Below are 21,799 nucleotides of genomic sequence, written 5' to 3'. Positions count from 1 at the left end.
AGCATGTGAAAATGTTAAGTATTCACACCAAGTCAGCATCTTTTTAAAGTAAATATAGACACTTAGCATTTTCTATAATTTCAACATACTTAATTACTTAGTCAAATTTCAGAGTAGGAAAGGAGGAAATGCCTTTAAAGGTATATAAATTGGTTATTTGCATTTGTGTAAGAAAACAAAGCATTATGGAAGCCTCATACATTTCCTCCTTATGCCTTATATAATACTATCCAACTGCTGAGAAATTCCCAAAGCTTTAATAGATCCCTACACAAAATAAGCGTCAAACTTAGGGCCAAAATGCAGCAGACAGACAAAGCTACTCGTTCTACCACAATTGCTCAATGTGCCTTATACAGTAGACCCTTGATCATCTCTGGGGTAAGGGGCACCAGCCTCCCTCCCAGATGACCTGCCAACTTCACTAATAAAGCCCTTAACCACGAATTTTGTCTGTGAGTCCTGTGCGGCTGTGGCAATGAAGTACCAAACCCAGCACAGATAGTGTCATGAGGGGAACTGCTGGTGTCAGAATAGGTGAAGAAGAATGGTGGAGGCAGTACATGTCTGACCCTGACCTTGTGGCCGTAGGGAAGCCACCTTCCATGCCATTTATGTAAGTACATAGACTCATGGAACAGTCAAGAAATAAATTCAGTCAAGAAATAAATTCATCCACTGACAAACACCTGGTCTTTGACAAAGGGCCAAGAAACATGAATTGGGAAAGAGAGCGCCCCTTTAACCAATGGTGCAGGGAAAATCAGATCTCCCATCTATGGGAGAATGAAACAGGACCCAGACCTCAGCCCACATACAAAAGCAAACTCAAAATGAAACAGAGAACTAAATGTCAATCCCAAAGTTATAAAGATCAATGAGAAAATGGGCAAAACTTAAGGACCCTACTGCAGAGCATAGGAAACACACAGACTAAGAAAAACAAGCGATGACTGAGACCTACTAAAAAGAAGACACTTAGGTAATCAAAATAAGTCACCCAAAGAGTAAAAGGTAACCTGGGGTGGGGGGATCGCTAGCAGTCATACAACAGATAAGGGACTAATCTTTCCAAATTACAGAGAACTGCAATACCTCAATAAAAAAAATTTTAAAGAACCAATTAAAAAGTGGACAAAGGACTTGAACAGGCAGTTCACTCCAAATGTCATCCTTTCACATGGTATATATGAAAAAAATGCTCACAATCATTAACCCCAAGAGATGCAAATCAAAACAATGATATCACCTTACACCAACAATGACAGTCCAACCTAAATAACAAAAGCTGGTGGGTTGGTAAATATGTACAGTCATTGTGGGAAGTGTTCTGGCGCCATCTCAAAAAGCTGGGATAGAAACTCCACACGAGCCAACAATACTTTTTACCCTAAAGAACACGAACAGACATATGCACTCCCAGGTCCTTGGCAGCATTGATCACGACAGCAAGAAGCTGGAGGCACCGCTCAAACACCCTATCAGAAGAACAGCTAGAGAGACCATGGAGCATACACCCAATGGTGGAATACTATGGGTCACTGAAATCAATCATAGTTCTAGATCATTCATGCAATTTAGACTAGATCATTTAAAATACTACTACCTTCTGGAATTCTAGCGTTGCAGTTAAAGTTTACTTTTCATTTGAAACAATTTTCTAGTTATCACTTAGTTGTGGGGTCTTACATTTCATCTCGTCAAACTTGCATTCAAGTCCAAACCACTAATCAAGCCCTCTGGTTCCCCCGCTGCTCCCACTCCCACCCCTTCCCTTCCCCACGCCTCGCAGGCCGCTGTCCTCTATTCCTCCCATGTCAACACCAGCCCATTGCCCCATCCTTCCTTTCGCAGCCTAGTCATTCACAGACACATTTAATATGAATGATCAACACATAGAAACATTCTTTCCTTTTAGATTTCTTTTTCCAGGCGTTTTAATAAAAATACAGTGGGATTGTTTGTTTCAAGTTTATAGGAATATTCTACTTTAACTACTTTGAGTTTTGATAGTTTGTATATTTTGAGGAATGGGTCGGTTTCTTGTAAATTGTTGATTTTATAAGTGTACTATAAAGGTATCTGCATCCCCTTGAGCTTTAGCTGGATCCCTCAGATTTTAATATTTATTAATTTGATATACTTACTCAATGTGAATGTTATAATCCCAGATAATATGTGCTACATTAATATAAATCTGGCTACTCAAAAGACATTAGCTTTATAATTATTTAAGCAAGGTCAGTTTTCTCTTATTTGGTTTTTATATTTCCACCTAAAATTAATGTTAGAGAACATCTTTTTAGTGGGAAGTAAACAGATGGTGTAAGTACAACTGATTAATTCTTTTTTGGGTAACTCTTTCCCATCCCTCTCCTAATCCTTTGACTTCCAATCTAGAGGAGGCTAAGCTTCCTTTGGCTTCAGAGAAGTTAGACTGTACAGTGTTCTGTTGTATCCGGCTTCTTTCACTCGGCGTATCGTGTTTTCAAAGTTTATCCATGCATTGGCATGTAGCACAACTTCATTTTGCTCCATACCTGACCAGTGCTTTGTTGTGTGACCTGCATAGTTTGTTTACCCATCCATCTGTTGAGGAGCACTTAAAAATTGTTCCCATCTTTTAGACACCGTGAATAACTCCAGTGAGCATTACTGTACATGTGCTCTTTTTTAATACCTTGAGTATATTCCCAGGAGTAGAATCAATAGGTCATATATCTTCAGCTTTTTTAGACACTTCCAAACATTTTCAACAGCATCTGTTTGTTATTCCTCCCAGCACTGCACGAACATTCTGATTTCTCCACATTCATGCCAACACTTGTTTTCTGTCTTGTTTTGTTCAGTCATTCCTGTTGAGTGTGATGTGGTATTGCATTGTAGTTTTGATTTTCAGTTCCCTTATGAGTAAATACTTTCAGCATCTCTTCTTGGTCTTGTTGGTTATTTGTATATCTTCTTTGGTGAGATGTCTTTTCGTGCCTTTTGCACATCCTTTCATTGGATTATTAACCTTTTTTTTGAGTTTTAAGACTTCCTCTTAAAATCTGGACTTCAAACCCTGACCCAATGTATGGTTTTTATCCTTTTTTCAGTGTACAAGTCTTTCAACTTCCTGGTTAAAATTCTATCAATTTATTTTCTAGATATTGTAAATGTAATTGTTTTCTTAATTTCCTTTACATATTGATTGCTGCTGGTATATAGAAACAAGTGACTTTTGTGTGTAGATCTTTTCTTTCTTGTGCAGTTTCTCTGGTTAGAACTTCCAATACAGGATTGAATGGCAGTGGTGAAAGCAAGCATCCTTGGCTTATTCCCAATCTTGGGAAACTTTTCGGCCTGTCACCATTGAGTTTGATGGTTGTTGTAGGTTTTTCATAAATGCCTTTTGTCATGTTGAAGTATTCCCCTCCTGGTCATTGTTCGCTGGGAATTTTAATCACGAAAGAGTGTTGCTCTTTATCAAATGCCTTTTCAGTGTCAACTGGGATTTTTGTGTCTTCTTCCTTTATTTTAGTAATGTGGTCTATTAAACCTCATGCACAGGTATTAACCATACCTGTCAGGGGAACCTCCTTGTTACTGTGATCCTGAACATGTTTCAGTGGAGCTTCCAGACCAAAGCAGGCTAGGAAAGGCAGGCCTCGTGACTGATACGTATCAGTCAATACAAAACCTATGGATCACTATAGTTCAATCTACAACTGATCATGGAGAAAGCGAAGGACCAGGTAACATTTTGTTCTTTACATGGACTTGCCAGGTGTCAGGCTGACACAGCAGCTACCGATAACAACGTTTTCAAGGTTCTCCCATATTATAGTGTGTACATCTTATATTTTTATGTGGAATAAGTAGCATCGTATGAACATAGACCACATTTTGTTTATCCACTCATCTGCTGATGGACACTTGGGTGGTTTCCACTTTTTGACTATTGTGAATAAGGCTACAGTGAATATTGGTATACTGCTTGTGTGATTGTTGAGAACTTTAGACTGTTTGTCAGATTTCTGACCAGGTTAGTTGACAGAGTTAGCTCTGATAGAGTTCCTTCTGACAGGTTTAGTTTCTTTTTGATGTTCTAGGATGAGAGAGCACAGCTTCTTATGCCACCTAATCAATGGCGTCATTCCCCCACATGAGAACTAAGATAATAAAAAAGATAGGAATTTTGATTGGGGTAGTTTATGTGACCATATGCATTTGTCTAGTGCAGTGGTTCTCAACCTTCCTAATGCCTCTATCCTTTAATACAGTTCCTCATGTGGTGGTGACGCCCCCCCCAACCATAAAATTATTTTCCCTGCTACTTCATAACTGTCATTTTGATACTATTATGAATCGGGTGACCCCTGTGAAAGGGTCGTTCAACCCCCAAAGGGGTTGTGACCCACAGGTTGAGAACTGCTGGTCCAGTGCCTCAAATTCTTAATCTAAAATTCTTCCTCAATAAAGCTGTTAGCCGTCCCATCAGCTGGATGTCACACTGTGGTGGCTTGTGTGTCGCTGTGATGCTGGAAGCTGTGCCACTGGCACTTCAAATACCAGCAGGGTCGCCCCTATTGAACAGGTTTCAGATGAGCTTCCAGACGAAGAAGAGACTAGGGAGAAGGAATGGGTGGCCCACGTCGGAAAGATCCCACACTGCAAACCTTATGGGTAGCTGCAGAGTGTTGTGGCAACAGCGCCCAAAGATGATGAGCCCCTCAGATTGCAAGGCACTCGAAATAGGACTGGGCAGGAGCTGCTTCCGACCTTGGTGAAGTGAGTAGAACACAGCTTTTGGAACCTCCACGTGCTGATGGAGCACAGCTCAAAATGTGACGAGACCGCTGTCTACCTTCATAAGTGCTCCAAAGGTGCTGTGTACACGTATAAGTCTAGGAAAGCTAGGAGTGGAAACTGGAACGCAGAAAGCTCAATATCCGAAGCATTAATGAATGTTTTCTCTCACGTCATCTCTCAGCTTAGGATTCCTACTCGTTAAAAGGACTTTGGCTGATTCATTGTTTTTATTTTTATTTGGGGAGGTGGGTGGAGAATACAGTCCCTGGTGGTTTCTTTACTTTCGTTCCATCACCCAGTGATACAGCGGTTCTCCACTTGTGAGTCGAAAGACCCTTTGGCAGGGGTCGCCCGACTCATAACATTAGCAAAATGACAGTGATGAAGTAACAATGAAAATAATGTTATGGTTGGGGGTCACCAATGCATGAGGAAGTGTATGAAAGCGTCACAGCATTAGGAAGGTTGAGACCAACTGCTTATTTTATGTTTTGGTTCATCAGCTGTCTACTTTGACGGTCCCCTTGGTACTTCATGATAATGTCTGTCGTTACCTTCCCTTAGAATAAAGACTGCATCCTTACTTATCCCTCCGAATCCTACTGTGTCTATATTCAATTGATTGTTTACATAGTTGCTAAATTGATATAATAGTAAACATGTTAGACATGTTAAATTTGAAATGCTTAGAAATAAGATTTTTGGAGCTCAGGAGAGAAATGGGTCCTAGAAATGTCGATGGGTGAACTGTTGATATAAGGTATAGCTTCCCAAACTCACTTGGCCTACTGCTCCCTTGTTGGGGAAAAAAAACGAAGAAGAAAATAGTCGGTGCCCCTGACAATCAATGAAAAACATTTGTACTGTAACCTATAATCCAGAATAAAGTGTAGGCATCTGCTTTTTCAGGCCCTTGGATCATTCCAGCACCTTCGGGAGTGCAGTCATTTCCTATTCTGGGAAACACCGACACACCGTATGTGTGAGTGGTTAAGATCATTGGGGACATTGGAGTGGGTGAATAGTAGTATAAAAGAAATTAAAGGATTAGGCAGAGCAAATGAAGTAGGAAAAGAGACTAAGAAGATACAATCTAAGAAATTGGAGGGGGGAAAACAGTCTCCACAGGCAAGGTAGGAGAGAGAGGTGCAAGGAAAATCAGTTTTCATCATCAGAGGCAGCCACAGGGCCCACACGATGAGGATGGGCGAAAGACAAATACCTGTAGGTTCTATCATCAGAAGATGAATGATTGTCATTGCCAGAATGGTTCCCGTGGAGTGAGAAAGAAGGCACAATGGCAGCAAACACATGGACAAGTTGCCTAACGTGCCAATGCTCCCCCCTCCTCGGTACATCCCGCTTTCTTTGACTGTAGAATTAACTGCTACGCTCTGCAGAAGGATGCTTTTCACTCACAAACTAAAACTGGCTTCGAAGCTCTGATAGGCCTGAAGGATTGGGGTAGACACTGCAGATACTAGTCAGAAGGCCAAGGAAAGACACAGTGTAACTGTCCCCACAGAAAATATGGAATTGGTACAAATTGTACAAATGTAATGTTAGCAAGCCTTTGTTTTAGCTATTGCACTATGAAATTTAACAATGGTTAAATATTCTATACATATTCTTTCAAATCTCTATTACACTTTCCACCACCGTATAATGCTGTGTGCTATATGGGGGAGAGAACAGAGAACAACTTGGTTATTAACCTTGATTTTAGAATCAGAAAGCCTGATCATTGTATCTCTGTCAGCTCAGCAATTGAACAAAATAAAAGTCCCTTGCCTTTCAAAGCCCTGTGCATCAGATGTGTGCATCAGACGCTTTTCTCCCAAGCCTCATGCAAGTGCTATTAATTTGAACTGGTGCTTACCCACATGTCTGCCTAAAATGAAACTCTCACAAAGAAAAATCTCAAGATCTTACTTTGGGAAAAGAGACTACAATTGTGGAAAAAGTACAAAAGAACTTAAAAAAAATTAACATCCATTTCTATTGTCCCTTAACAACAACCTAGGATATATTTTTCAAAAACACCGAGAAGAGAGTTTTGTACGAATGCAACATTGGATTCACCTTTTTTCTAAGAAACACAAAATATATAATTATATGATTTAACAGCTTTAGTCCTTCTATATTCCTCGTACTTTTGACATATAAGTCACAGTAAAGTAGGAAGTTGTCAGAGAAACATGCTCTAAGCCAATGGTTCTCAACCTGTGGGTCGCGATCCATTTGGGGATCAAACAACCCTTTCACATGGGTTACCCGATTCATAACAGTCACAAAATTACAGTTATGAAGTAGCAATGAAAATCATTTTATGGTTGGGGGGTCACCACAACATGAACTGTATTAAAAAGTCATGGCATTAGGAAAGTTGAGAACCACTGCTCTAAGCTGTCTCCTCCCTACAGTCAGCTGTGTCCATGCCAGGCCATGCTTAAGACTCCGTGTGCCCTGTACTTAGCTCTGCTGATGATTCCTACCTAGAAAGAAGACTGCAGCAGGCTCAGTCACAGCTGTTTAAAAATATTATTTCATATCACAAGAACAGGAACAAAAATGTGAAAGTATGGTACACAAACAGCTCTCTCTTTTTATATAGTTTCATACATAACTAATAAATACCATTTCTTTTTGTCCTGGTAGGTACCAGCGATTTGAAAAGGCATTTCTCTTAGCGGTTGACATTGGTGCCCGTGACCTGTTTATGGTGAGTCATTCCTAGAGCTGAATTTGTGCCTTCAGTTCTAAGGCTGAGCAAGTTGTCAGCTTTTGTGCCCATGCAAAAGGGTTAGTGTCATTTCCAGCCTTAGACACATGGTGGGGCAGGCATCCCTCCATCTTGGCTTGCAGCTACGCCTCCGTGGAAACTGGTCAATGACCATCTAGTATTTTTTGACATTTTCCTTGCCAGAGCCCAAATGATTTTTTTATGTTTTCTAAGAAGAATTTCTAATTCTTGAACTCTTCTCATCATGTGCCTTGATATGAGAAGATGACATCTTTCTCTCTAGTAAGCTTAAATGTCTTTCTAATCCATTCCCTGAAGAAGTACCGCTGCCGAAGCCAGGCCAGGGCAGAACTTATGTATGAATCTTAAATATGCTCAGTTTGTTCGTTAGATTTTGGTGAGAATAAATTCCGGCTGTTCTCACATGCAGAGAGGACCCAGGAAGTTATACACATAGGTGCACTGATGTCCTCTCATGTATGAACTATGGAAAAGTGCAGTCGACCCGCTCCTTACAGGTCCTTGGGTTCTACACCCTGGTCTGCTGTAGCATCGGGTACCCCAGTGCAAAGGCTGGGTTTCTTTTTCTTTTTTAGCCACCTGCGTATCTGGAACTGGGGCAGACAGTCTTAGCCATGCCTACACCAAATAAAGCCCTCTCTCGCAAGTGTGCACACTCCCATTCTCAAAAACACACTGGCCTGACATGGCCCAGGCAACGCACTTCTCTGCTGCTCCCTGTCGGTATCAGTGTGCCGTGCTTGCTGTGGTGTTGAACTGTCGTGGGTAGATCCCAGCTGATTCAAACTTGCAGTATTTCAAACTCCCTGATGATTCTTTTGGTACAAGTGACAAAATTAGGGACCTCGTGCACCAAAATTGGCTCGATGGCAACTAATGGTGGTGCCACTTTGCTGGTTTGAATGGAAGCACCCACAGAAGGCTGAGTTTCTTTGCTGGTTTCCCAGCACATTATGCCCGTGCTGGATGCCACTGATGTCATAGAAACAAAAGTCCAGTGCTTCTTGAAAACAAGAAACACTGTGGGAAGATTTTACACCCAAATCTTTTGCCAGCAACGGCATTTTGTGGGTTAAATCAAGCTTTGCTGTTGTAGATGTTTGATATATAAAGTCTAAATTCAATTCAACACCAGTTGTGTTTCCATTGATCATGAAAAACAACAAAACTTAATTTCTTTCAAAAGTAGGAATTTGTGTTATTTGCCGTCTGTTTTGTTGTCTCGTTGAGCAACAGGTTAGTATATAAAGGGAAGGTATTACTAGTATCCTTAAAATCTTAGTAGACATCATAGTGTCTAAAATTTAATTTCACTACTTCTTATATTATTCCCCCCCCACCCAACCTAGTGACTTGCTCTCCTCCAAGCCTCTCTCTCCCACATTACAAGTAAAACCGACTTTTAAAAACAAGCATGGTTTTCCTACAGCTGTCCCTCGACATAAATTTTCAACATTAGAGAAATACAAAAAAAGTTCATTAAAAGTAGAATTGAAAAATAGTGGAATTTTCCCATGAGATTTTTGAAGGGCCCTGAAGTTGCTCTTTTTGAGCACCTATTAAATGCTGCCCTGTGTGCTTTAGAGCCTTGTGTCCCCATCCCACCACTCTCCAGTTTATGGAGACGGGCCCTGGGCTTTCTAAAAGCAAATTCCCCAGTCTACACAGCTGGACCTAGTGTTGTACTCTGAAAAATCAACCAGTGAAAATCTTCCTGGTCATGACAGTCTGACCCTGAGGGGTTTTTCCACGAGCTGGGGCTGACTGAGTGGCTGCTGGTGACAACCACACAGACAGGCCAGTCAGTGCCAGGATTTTAAACCCATAACACACCAAGAACACCTATGATCTACGTTCTAGACTTGCTTTTTTGCAAATAAATAGTAAGACTTAATCTTGAATGTTTCCTGTGGAAAGCACCTAAGTGGATTATAAAGAACATTATCTTAGTCACAAATAAAGCTAATCGAATAAATAAATTTTGAGCGAACACTGGAGAGAAAAGCCCAAATAAGTAAGCAAGTTCTTTCAGGCAGGCCCGCAGGATATGTTTGGAACAGAACCACAAGTTAGAGAGCCACTTATTCAGTTCTCTCAGCAGAAGGATATTTGTAGATAATCATGTTTAAGAACTGAACACCCTGGTTCCTAGAAGCCGTCAAGTCCGTTTTAACTCATAATGACCTCCTGTTGCATACAAGGGGACAAAATATTTGTCCCTTCTGTGCCAATGTTTGATGAGTCCATTGTTCTGCTGCTATCCATAAGGTTTCAAAGGCTCATTCCTCAGAAATAGATCACGTCTTCCTTCTTCCTAGCTGTCTTAGTCTGGAAGTTTCGCTGGGACCTGCTCACCAGGGATGACCCTGTGCTTCGGGGAATCCCGATGGCAGTTTCCAGCATCACAGCCGCATAAACGTTACCGTCGTGTGAAAGGTGGCAAAGCTGAATAGGGCTTGCCTGAGCGATGCTGCGACCCTTAAGATGTGTGCATGTGTGTGCGCGTGTGTGTGCGCGTATGTGATCTTTCTAAAAACTGGTGATGTTACCTGCTTTATCTTTCCAGCTTGCTGCGCATTTAAAACAATGAGCTCTTGCATTATAACAGTGGTGGTGGCATTTTGCAGTGTGCTTATACCATGCTGTGTTAGTCCGGGTGGACTAGAGAAACATGCATGGAGACACACATGTGTATAAGGGAGAGGTTTATATACAAAAAGAACTGAACATTCAGAAAGCAGCCCAGCCCAGTCCAAGTCCATAAGTCCAACACCAAACCATAAAGTCCTCTTTAGACTCACGAAATACATGCAATGATGCTGACTGCAGGATGATCACAGGCCAGTGGGCAGAAAGTCTCTGGATGCAGTGGCGTTGTAAGCAGCTGACTGCAGGATGATCACAGGCCAGTGGGCAGAAAGTCTCTGGATGCAGTGGCGTTGTAAGCATCTCAGCGCAGGCAGGGCTCTCTACGTGGCTACTCCGGCTTCAGAGATCTGGTTGCATCAGGGAAGGTCCATGTGGCTTCTCCAACTGAGGGCACTAGTGTATTTCCATGTGTCTTGTCAGCTGCAGTGTCTCCCAGGGAGTGACAGAGAGAGAGACACGTGTCTCCCGCCTCCAAGGAGGAAGTACCAGATTTCCCAGAATTCTCAGGAGAAGGCCATGCCCACAAAGAGGCCTCACTGGCTATGGTCTGATTGACAAGCTAGACTCCACCCCTAGACTCTTCATCCTCTAATTGACAAATGATTGTATATCTACCACGCATGCGCACAGAGAAATGTACAACTCCCAAATGCACCCTTCAGAAAAGTTACACCCGCGTGTAAGCACCACCCAGGACAAAATCTAGAGTAAGCCAAAGCCCCAGAAATCCTTCCTGTCCCCTCCCAATAGTCAGCCCCCGTAGCAAAGAACTGTGAGCACTGTTTGTACTAGTAACATACGAGTTAGGTGACTTTTAACTGGTTTTAACCTCATCACAGTATCCTTTTGTATCAGGCTTCTTTTAATAATGTGAGATTTATCCGTGACGTTGTCTGTAGCAATAGTTCAATTAACTTTAATGGCCTTGTACACAGGTACAGATAAGACACATGGAATCCAGGTCAGATAAAAACCTCAGAAACAGAAATGGGAGTAGTGATACCAGGAGGGGAGCGGGGAGGTAGGGAGAGGAGGAGAGGAAGGGGGAACCGATTCCAGTGATCGCCACCACCACCCCAGGGGGACGAACAACAGAAACCATGAGGGAAGAGAAATGGCGATTGGTATAAGATATGAAAATAATAATAATTTATAATTTATCAAGGGGTCACAAGGATGGGAGGGGGAAGGGAAGGAAAAAAAGAGGAGCTCGTAACGGGTTCAAATAGAAGTAAATGTTCAGTAATGATGGCAGCATACGTAAAAATGTGCTTGATACACTTGGATGGATTGTTATAAGAGCTGTAAGAGTCCCCAATAAAATGATCTCTTAAAAAATTAAAACTTTAATGACTATATAGTAGTCAAATTGTTTGAATATGTGATCATATATTTTTCCCTTTTCTGTTGATGGACACTAGGGTGGTTCCTATTTTTACTGTTTTGGATAAGGTTCCTTTGAATATTTTTGTATATGGTGGCATAGTAGGTTATGCATTTGGGCTGCTAACCACAAGGCCAGCAGTTCAAAACCAACAACCCACTCCGCAGGAAAAAAAGATGAGGTTTTCTATTTCTATAAAGATTTACAGCCCTGGAAATTCGTGGAGACAGCTTGACCCAGTTCTATGGGGCTACGATGAGCTCAAATCAACAGATCGTATTGAGGGTTTTGAGTATGTCTTTTATGTACATATACATGTGCATGTAAATATGTACTTCTCCAGGTAGGATCAAGATGAAGAATAACTGGATAATAGTGTGATCATGTTTGAATCTAGTAGACACTGGCAAATTGTTTTTCAAAGTAATTATGCTAATTTAATTTTCAAACAGTGCAGGAGAATTTCCATTGATCATATTCTATATAATATTAGTACTGCTAGGATTTTTATTTCTAGCTGTTTTGGTGGGTGTGTAATCTTGTTCTTTGGCTGTATTAATTTCCATTTTCCTGAAGATACCTTTTTATATTTCCATAGTTGTTTATGATTCATTTTAATACATGTATTCAACTCTTTTTTATTAGTTTAGATTTAATGCATCTAACATATTCCATATTTCAATCACCTCAAGTAGAATTGTACAATTGCTACCACACTTTCCAATCATTCTTTATCTACGTGGACTCCTTGACATTGTCTCCCATTTACCCCACCTCCACCACTGTAGGCTCCACACCAAACCCCTTATTCTACTTGCTGTCCCTATCTTGGGTTTCACATACTGGAAAAATGGAAAAGCATATGATACAGCTTCAAGGGGGTGATCTTCATTGACATAACTCCTGAGAGATATACTCTACTATGAATAAACAACACCCCCCAAAACAACCAAATAAAACAAAACCCCCAAATCCAGAAAATTTTGGGAACCAGATCAGGTCCAGCATGCATCATACAGAGGAAGTACTGACAAAATGTTTTCAGGTTAGATTTATGCCTTTGATCTTCCAAGCACTCTGATTAGTAACCACTTTCCTCCCATCCCTCAATTTTAGACAGAGTTTTCTAGAGCAGTGGTTCTCAACCTTCCTAATGCCGTGACCCTTTATACAGTTGATGTGGTGACCCCCACAACCATAAAATTATTTTCATTGTTCCTTCATCACTGTAATTTTGCTACTGTTATGAATTGTGGGACCTTTGTGAAAAGGGGTCACGACCCACAGGTTGAGAACCTCTGCTCTAGAGGCTTATTCTCTATAGTTCCACAAACGAATCTTGGGCTCCCTCTGTCATCCATCGCCTTCCGCACACTGGATTCTCACAGTTTAGGCTCTGATCCTGATCCCGCCTTCGACTTCGGGTTAGATGGATTCCAATCCTTCGGTGACTGATGATGGTGTGCTGCTTCCATGTGGACTTAGTTGACATCTCTCTTAGATGGCTGCTTGTTTGGAGACCAGACGCTGCTTTATCTGATAGCTGGGCACCATCCTTTGTCACATTTTGCTATATGTGTTACTTCCCTGAGGACGAGTATCTAGCTGGGCCATGATGTAAAAACTAGTTGTTCATAAGTAGGAGCTAGGATTTTGTGGAAGCCCAAAACCCATTCCTGGATCTATGCCCCTTTTTTTTTTAATTTTCTGTAAGTTGGGAGTTAATACCTATGTCATATTATTCCATAGTTCAATCATGTCAAACAGAATTGTACATTAACTTCCATAATCTGTCTCCAAACATACATTTACTTCCTGGACTCCTTGATATCTCCCCTTTATCTCCCCCACCCCTCAAAATCCCAACCCAAACCCTGTTCTATAGGCTTGTGTTCTCCCTATAGGCTCAACGTCCCTGGACTTCATTTACTGGAAACCAGAAACAACCACTTTAAGAGGGTGACCCCCGCAGTGGTGCTGCACCTCTGAGATACACCCTAATACGAACAAGCATAATCAGCAGCACAGCCTTCACAGGTGGCCAGAATAATAAGTAGCTTAAGACAGCATACAGGGCATTGATGCAGCAAGGCCTTGCTTGTCTGCTAACCAATAGAACACCACTCTTAGTACAGCTGCCTTCTGCTCCCTCAGACACCACGTGTTTTCCAGTTTAAGTCCTCAGGGTACAAGTGCATCCGAGGTAGAATCCAGTTCACCCTGGGGAGTTCCCTCTAGAGCATACAATGTGCCCTGAGAGCCAGGATTCAGTGTGCTAGAGGGCCATGACACCCGGCCTGGGCTCCCGGAATACTTCCAGATGCCCTAGTTCAAGGTTGCCTACCTGCTGCACACCACCAAAGACACTCCCCTTCTAATACCCCCCAAAGCATCCTCAGTCACTCCTCCCCCTACCTGGAGGTCAGCCCTCCTTCCCCTCCCCCCAACAGACGTGCACCTGTGTGCCCCCAAAAGTGACTGTTCTCACTCCCCTCTCCTGTGCTGCCTCTCCCATCAGTAAAGCTTCGTTCCTCTGCCAGGGCCACCTCCCTCTCTGAGGGACCTCGCCCCAGATCTGCAGGGCAGCCACTCAGCAGACAGCATCCCCTCCACTTGGACCATTGGATCCCCGCTGTCCTGAGCCGCCCTCCAGTCAAGTGACCTACACTATAATTCCCAGGAGTGGATGACATGTGGTTCATTGGCACTGGTCCAGCTCTTTACAAGGGTGTCTGGTCCCCAGCCAGAACTGGATGCCCTGCAAGCTTGAGCTTGTGCCCGTTCTGCCTTTTCCTACTGCAGTGGACTCAGACAGTATCTATCCTTTGGTGCTTGACTAACTTTACTCACCGTAATGAACCCTTCACATCTTGAGGTGTTTCATGGTATCATCACTGTTTTTCTGGGATGCATAGTATTCCATTGTGTGTCTATACCAGGGTTTTTCAATCTACTGTTCTATTGATGGGAATTTAGGCTGTTTCCAGCTTCTGATTATTGCGAACTGTGCTGCGATGAACATGAGGAGCAAACGTCTGTTCATGATCTGTTTCTTTCTTTTGGGTATATGCCCAGTACTGGTATTGCTGGATCACATGGTAGTTCGTTGCCATCTGTTTAGGTTTGCTATATCTATCACCTTCCATAGTGCCTGCACGTACTTACAGGTCCACCAGATAAGAGTTCCTATCTCACCACACCCTCCTCAACATTTGTTCTCAGTTTGTTTTTTTTAATTAGGCTACAGTTAGGGCCTTAGGTGGTATCTCACTGTTTTCACTTGCATTTTGGGTGTTTTGTAGTCATTCGAGTGGCATCCTTTGTGAATTGTTGGTTCAGGCCTTTACCCACCTCTCAGAGGGCTATTCATTTTTTTCTTGTAGTAAACGTAAAATTCTGTAGATTTTAGTAATTAGTCCTTTGTTATATCGTTGCTAAATAGTCTTTCTCAGTCTGTGGGTACTCTCTGTGTACTCTTTTAATGAAGTCTTTTGTATGCATGAGTGTTTCATTTTTAATAGGTCCACTTATCTAATTTATCTTCCCCTGAGTGTGTTTCCTTTGTCATTTGTGGCAGCCTGAGCGGTTCCTGCACTAGGGTCCCAGTGCTCTCACTGATGATCCAGAAAGCTTTGGGGTTTACCTTTAGGGCTTTGATCTACCTTGAGTTTGTTTTTCTGCATGGAATGAGTGATACATGAATCTTTTTCTTTTTCTGCAAGTGGATACCCAGCCTTTCCAATGCCATTTATTGAAGACGGCATCTGCTTCCCATTTAATGTGTGGGCCTTTGCCAAAAATCAGTTGTCTGTATGGGGATGTTGTTATTTCTTGGTTGTCTGTCCTGATCTGTTGGTCCAAGTATCTGTCATTATACCAATACCAGGCTGTTTTGACAACTGTGGCTGTAGAGTAAGTTTTGAGGTCAGGTAGTGCAAGACCACTTACTGTGTTCTTGAGGAGTTCTTGACTATCCTGGGCGTATTCCCGTTGCATATGAAGTTGGTTGTCAGTTTTTCCATATTTTTTTGAAGAATTGTGCTGGAATTTGGATCGTGATTTCATTAAATTGTTTGATTGCTTTTGGTAGTATTGACATTTTCACAATATTGATTCTTATGGAATATACTTCCATTTGTGTAGATCCCTTAGGTTTCTTGTAGTAATGTTCTGTCGTTTTCTTCATATAGGTTTTTTGGTTATGTTTATTCGTGGGTGTTTCAGCTTCTGTGAGGCTATTGTGAATGGAAATGATTCCTTGATATCTTTTTCTGAGTTCCTATCACTGGTATCTAGGACTCCTGCTTGGTAATCTTGTGTCCTGCTATCCTACTAAACTCTTTTGTTTCCAGCAATCCTATTGTGGACCCCTTCGGATTCTCAATATATAAAATCATATTGTCTGCAAATAGCAAAAGTTTCACTTCTTTTTAGCTAATTGTACACCCTTGATATCTTGCCGTTGTCTCATGGCATTGGCTAGGACTTCCAGCACAATGTCGAATAGAAGTGGGGAGAAGGGACATCCTTGTCAAGTCTCCTCATCCCATGGAAATATTTTCAGCTATTCTCCATTGACTGTCAAATTGGCAATGGGATTTTCATATATGATTTTCATTGTACTGAGGATTTTCCCTTCTAACCCTGTCATCTTGAGAGTCTCTATTAGGAATGGGTGTTAGATGTTATCAAATGCTTTTTTTTTGCATCAATTGATATGCTTATATGGTCCTTGACCTTTTCCTTGTTAATGTGGTGGATTATGTTAATTGTTCTTGAATGTTAAACCATTCCTGCATCCCTAGTATGACTCCCACTTAGTTGTGATGTATTTTTTTTTATATTTGTTGGATTCTATTAGCAAAATTTTGTTAAGGACTTTTGCATCAATTTTCATGAGAGACGTCACATCAGTCTATCATTCTCTGTCCTTCTGGGGTCTTTGCCTGGTTTCGCTATCAGGGTTGTGTTGGCATCATAGAATGAGTTTGGGAGTTTGTTGTCCCTCCTTACGTTCTGGAAAGGTTAGTGTAGGATTGGTGTCAGCTCTTCTCTGAATGCTTGGCAGAATTCTCCTGTGAAGCCATCTGGACCAGGGCTTGATGACCTTATGTACTTATTCTTTTGCTATGGGTCTGTTCAAGTTCTTAATGCTCATATGTGTTAATTTGGGGAGATAGTGACTTTCCAGATATTTTTCATGTTCTGCAAATGATTGAATTTGTTGGAATACACTCTTTTGTAGTATTCTGTAATTAATCTTTTTTATTTCATTAGGGTCTATTGTGACTTCCCCTGTTTCATCCCTAATTCTAGATATTGATATATCTGGCCTTTATTTTCCTTCAAGATTACTAGCAGTTTGTCGATTTTGTTGATCCTTTCAGAGATTTAGTTCTATTGTTTATCTGTTTTCCAGTTAATTTATCCCCCACTCTAACATTTATTGTTTCTTTTCTTTTGCTTTTCTTATGTTGTTGGCTCTGGTCAAGCTGCTGGAGTTGCTGTGCTTAAGTGCTGACCATAATTCGCTCCTCTTTTTTCATGTGTGCATTTATTGCAATAAAGTGACCTCTGATAACTGCCTTTGCATCCTGTAGTTGTGGATATGTTGTATTGTCATTCTCGTTGGTTTTTAGGAGTTTCCTAATTTCCTCTCTGATTTGGGCTATTTACCCCTTCTTTTTTGAGAAGTGTATTATTCAGTTTCCAAGTGTTTGTCTTTGTTTTCTTATGCTTTCTACTGTTGATTTTCAGCTTCTTTTTTTTTTTTGGTGGGGTGGGGGTGGGTTCACAATTTATTTCTGACACCCACGACCTTCCTGCACCAGCACAGGCAACACCACATCTTTTCCATTAAGTACTCCCTCTATCCAGGATTCATGCCATCAGAAGTTCTTGGAGATGACGCCATCTGCCTTTGCCAGCCAGAGGATGGAATCATCGGACTCACCCATCCTGCGGATAGCCCTACAGATAGTGTAGGTCTTAAACTGGCTGATGAACCTGCCGGTAACCTTTTCAACCTTGGCCACGTTCATCTGGATGGATGCGTGGTCCTTGGTGCCGACGATGCAGTTGCTGGCAGAGCATTTTTGAGGCATGTATATTTCCATGAACTCGCTGGCATCATTCTGCATGTTGGGGCCGGGCCTGAGGACATCAAGCCCAGTGCGAGCAGAGAAAGGCTGATTTTCAGCTTTATGGCACTGTGGTCGGAGAAGATGGTTTCAATAAACTCTGTGTTTGAATTTTCTCAATTTTGCCTAGGGTCCCAGCATGTGGTTTATTTTTGAATATGAGACATGTGCATTGGAGAAGAATGTGTATTTTCTTGCTGCTGGTTAGAGAGCTCTGAAAATGCCTAGGAGGTGTAGTTGTTCAATTTTGTTGTGCAGCTCTTCAGTTTCTTTATTGAGTTTCTTACCTGTTGAGCTATCATTCTTTGAGAGTGGTTTGTTGAAATCACCTACTATAATTGTTGATCCAGTGACTTCTCTTGTCATCTCTTTGACAATTTGGTTGGATCTTACATTGGGCACATATATTTTTATTATGTTTATGGGTTCTTGGTCTATTGATCCCTTGAGCATTATGTAATGCCCATTCTTACATCTTATATCATGTACCTTGAGGTCTATTTTGTCAGAGATTAGTATTGCCACCCTCCTTTTTGTTTTCTTTTGCCATTAGTTTGGTAAATTGTTAGCCATCCTTTGACTCTCAGTCTATTTTTGTCTGTGAGTTTGAGATGTGTCTCTTGAAGACAGCAAATTGATTAATTTTTTTGTCTAATCCAGTCTACTACTCTTTGTCTTTTAATGGGTATATTTAAACCATTAACATTCTGTGTAATTAAATCTAAATGAAGATTAGTTGCTGTCAGCTCATACTATTTGTGTTTATTATTTTCTTTTCTTCTATGTAGGGGTGTGTGTGTGTGTGTGTGTGTGTGTGTGTGTGTGTGTGTGTGTGTGGTTTCTGCATTGGATCTGTAATGCTTGGGGTACTGTTTTCAGTGTATTGGTTTCTGAGTGGTGTTACATCCGGTGGTGGTTTCATATTTGTGTGCTGCAGTTGTTTTCTGTCCATAAAGAACCGGAGATTATTTCTTGCAATGCTGGTTTTGTTTTAACGAATTCCCTGAATGTTTCCTTATTTGAGAAAACTTTACTTCTTCAATTTGATGGAGAGCTTTGCTGGAAAAAAGATTCTTGGATTGCAGTTGTTGTTTATCAAATTTCAGAATACATTGCTCCAGTGTCTTCTTACTTGTGTGGTCTTTGTGGAGAGGCCTGAGCTTATTCTTATCTGTTCACCTTTACATGTGACTGCTGTTTTCTCTGTAGCTGCTCTCATGATTTTCTCCTTTTCTTTGAAATCAGATACTGTGGTTCTATATGTCTTAATGTGATTTGTTTTATTTGGTGGATGGGGGGAGGCGGGGGAAGGCTAAAATAACTTGTGTTCTCTATGCTTCCTGAATGGTTCTCTTTTGTGATCTTAGGGAAATTTTCTTCCAAGAAATCTTACTATTTTAACTGTAGGCGTATTTATTTCTTTTTGTTTAGGCATGCCAATAATTTGAAGATTGTTTTACTTGATGGAATCCCACATCATCCTAAGGCTTTTTTCAGATTCTTCTGCATTCTTGTTTTTCTCGTTTGCTGTTTTCTACTTGGTTATCTTCAGGATCACTCATTTGGTTTTGTATTCCATTCTGTTGTTGAGATAATTTGCTGTTTTCTTCTTCCTGCTACGTCATTCCTAACTACTGGATTTCCCTTCAGTGTGACGATTTTAGTATCTCTCTATTTTCATTAGTTTTCAGTATTGATCCCCTAATTTTGTGTATGGCACTAAACAATAATAGTCTCATGCATTCTTTCTCTGGCAGTTCAAGAGCTGCTTCTTTTGTATAAACAACTGCGTTTGGGTCATCTTCAGTAATTGACTTTTATTTCTTTAGATTTTTTTTATGGTAGCTGCTTGTTGGCTGTTTGTGTGACATCTTGATTGAGCTGAAGGTGGTACATAGTCTTCTGGGATGAGTGGGGAAGAGGAGCTGGCTCTTTAGGGGAGAATCATACAGGTGCTCTAAAACACATTGAGTGTAGGTGAGGTGTGAGTGTTAGTTGGGTTAGTAGGTGAATTAGGGTATATGTGCTCAGGATAGGTTTTAAGTGGAGGTATTAATAATAGGAAACCTTCCCATTAAGAATAGTAATTTTTATTGAGTTGTATAAGAGGATATGGGAGATGCAATTTTACTTGGTAAGTTCAAGAAGAGAGAGAGAGAGAAAGAGAGAGAGAGAGAGAGAGAGAGAGAGAGAGAGAGAGTGTGTGTGTGTGTAGGGAGCAGGTTCCAGAGGTTATGGTGGTTAGGGTAAGTGAGGGATATATTAAATCTACCAGAGTCTCTTATCGACCTTGTATATGATGTAAGGAGAGTGCAGTCTTTTCCTTATTGTGCTTATAACAGAGGATTCCTGCACAACTCAGAACTATCACTCTTTACATATTGTCCTAGAGTGGAAATGGACTATTAATAGTGGATACCCCACGAAAGAGGGGCTTCCATTCAGAGGGTAATCTGGTAATGGACTGTGGACTGTGTTCCGCAGGGCACCTAGCCTGTGGGGCAAAGCTGCATAGAAACCTGAATATGCTGGGTTCTGGTTCCTCTGATGGGGTAAGGAGTTTTGTGTTTCTTTTCTCAAAAGAAAATTAGTAGCAAATATAACAACTTCCTGGAGCCCACTATACTGCAGTGTCCAGCCATGCCTCTGTCTTCCTGGTGCCTGTGTCAGATCCCCTCCACCTAGCTGGGGCTCTCTATGTGCAGAACCCACCCCCACCCCCCTGCCACTAGGAGAGGGAGCTGGACCATCACCAAGTATTACCCCTAATGTAAGGTGACCAGATTTTAACATTGGTAAAGTGGGACACCATTGAGAAAACTCAGATCCTGGTGAAATAGCCACATGGCAGCCGAAAACCATATACCTACCATAGCTTGTCGTGCATTCTTTCCAAAAATTTGGACTTTTTAAAAAAACGTCACGGGATGTGGGAAAAATTGATAAAAATCGGGACTGTCCTGCCAAAAGCGAGATGACGTCTGGTCACCTTGCCCTAATATGAACTCTACTCTGTAGGCTGCCACAGGTTCCAGCTTCTAGGGTCTCCAGGAGTCTATTTGGGCTTCTGTGGGATGCCCCCAAGGGATAGACTGCCCTGGGCCATCTCCCCTCACTGGTGAGCCACCAACTGGGGGGTCGGCAGGGGGTGAGGCGGTGTGTGAAGAGGCCAAGAGTTCCTGCCCACAGACAAGGGAAGCAGAGCACAGGCAGGTGCTGTGAAAGGGGAACACGTGCATGATGAGCAGGGCTGTGCTCTCCGTGGGAAAACCAACAAAAGAACCCCAGGGCACTGTGAGACCCAGCCTCACACTCCAGTTCCCCAAGGTGGCCTCCTCACCCATAAATCTGACGATCACTCAGTGAGCGCTGTACGTGGGCGATCATACACTGGTGCCATCATCCTGGAAGTCCTCATGAAAATCCCTTTCAGTGACTCCGTATGCTCTTCTCTGTGTGGAGAGTGTGCTACTCCGTCACCCTCCTCCATTGGCACTCTCCTGTGGCTCTATTAAAATTTTTTGCCTACTTTTTTATTGGGCTTTCCAGCTTTTAATTATTGAATTTTGTAGGAGTTATTGATAATGTACTAATTCATATCAATAATGTATACACATTTTGTTGTCGTTAGGTGTTATCAAGTTGGTTCTAAGTGATCGGGACCTTATGTACAAGAAAACAGTGTCCCATCCTTCCTCACCTTCAAATGGCTATCATGTGGGAGCCCATTCTTGCAGCGACTCTGTCACTCTCTTTCCTTGGGGCCTTCTTCGCTTTCATTGACCTACACATGATGTCCTTTCCAGTCACTGGTGTCTCCTGATCACATTTCCAAATTACTTGAGATAAAGTCTTATTGTTCTCCCTTCCGAGGTATATCTTGGCTGCACTTATCCCAAGGCAGACTTGTTTGTTCCTTTGGCAGGACACAGTACTCTCATTATTCTTTGTCAGCGCTGTAATTCAGATGCACCGATTCTTCTTCAGTATAATTTATTCAGTGTCCAACTTGCAAGTTTGTATCAGGTGATTGAAAATAGCATGGGATGGGCTAGACACATATTAGTC

At 41.7% G+C, this 21,799-nt stretch overlaps 1 protein-coding gene and 1 pseudogene across 2 annotated transcripts in view; one reads left to right on the top strand and one right to left on the bottom strand.

Annotated features, from left to right (window-relative positions):
* WDPCP (WD repeat containing planar cell polarity effector) overlaps positions 1 to 21,799 on the top strand; it is a 392,539-nt gene that overhangs the window by 234,552 nt on the left and 136,188 nt on the right. For both annotated transcript variants that reach the window (XM_075535189.1, XM_075535188.1), the window contains exon 13: positions 7,453 to 7,516. In XM_075535189.1, coding sequence (XP_075391304.1) covers positions 7,453 to 7,516 — 64 coding nt within the window. The remainder of the gene's footprint in view (positions 1 to 7,452; positions 7,517 to 21,799) is intronic.
* On the bottom strand, positions 17,480 to 17,731 carry LOC142431083 (small ribosomal subunit protein eS21 pseudogene; annotated as a pseudogene).

The sequence above is a fragment of the Tenrec ecaudatus genome, chromosome 17, assembly GCF_050624435.1.
Source record: "Tenrec ecaudatus isolate mTenEca1 chromosome 17, mTenEca1.hap1, whole genome shotgun sequence".
NCBI lineage: Eukaryota > Metazoa > Chordata > Mammalia > Afrosoricida > Tenrecidae > Tenrec > Tenrec ecaudatus.
This window is presented reverse-complemented; position numbering and strand designations above follow the sequence as displayed.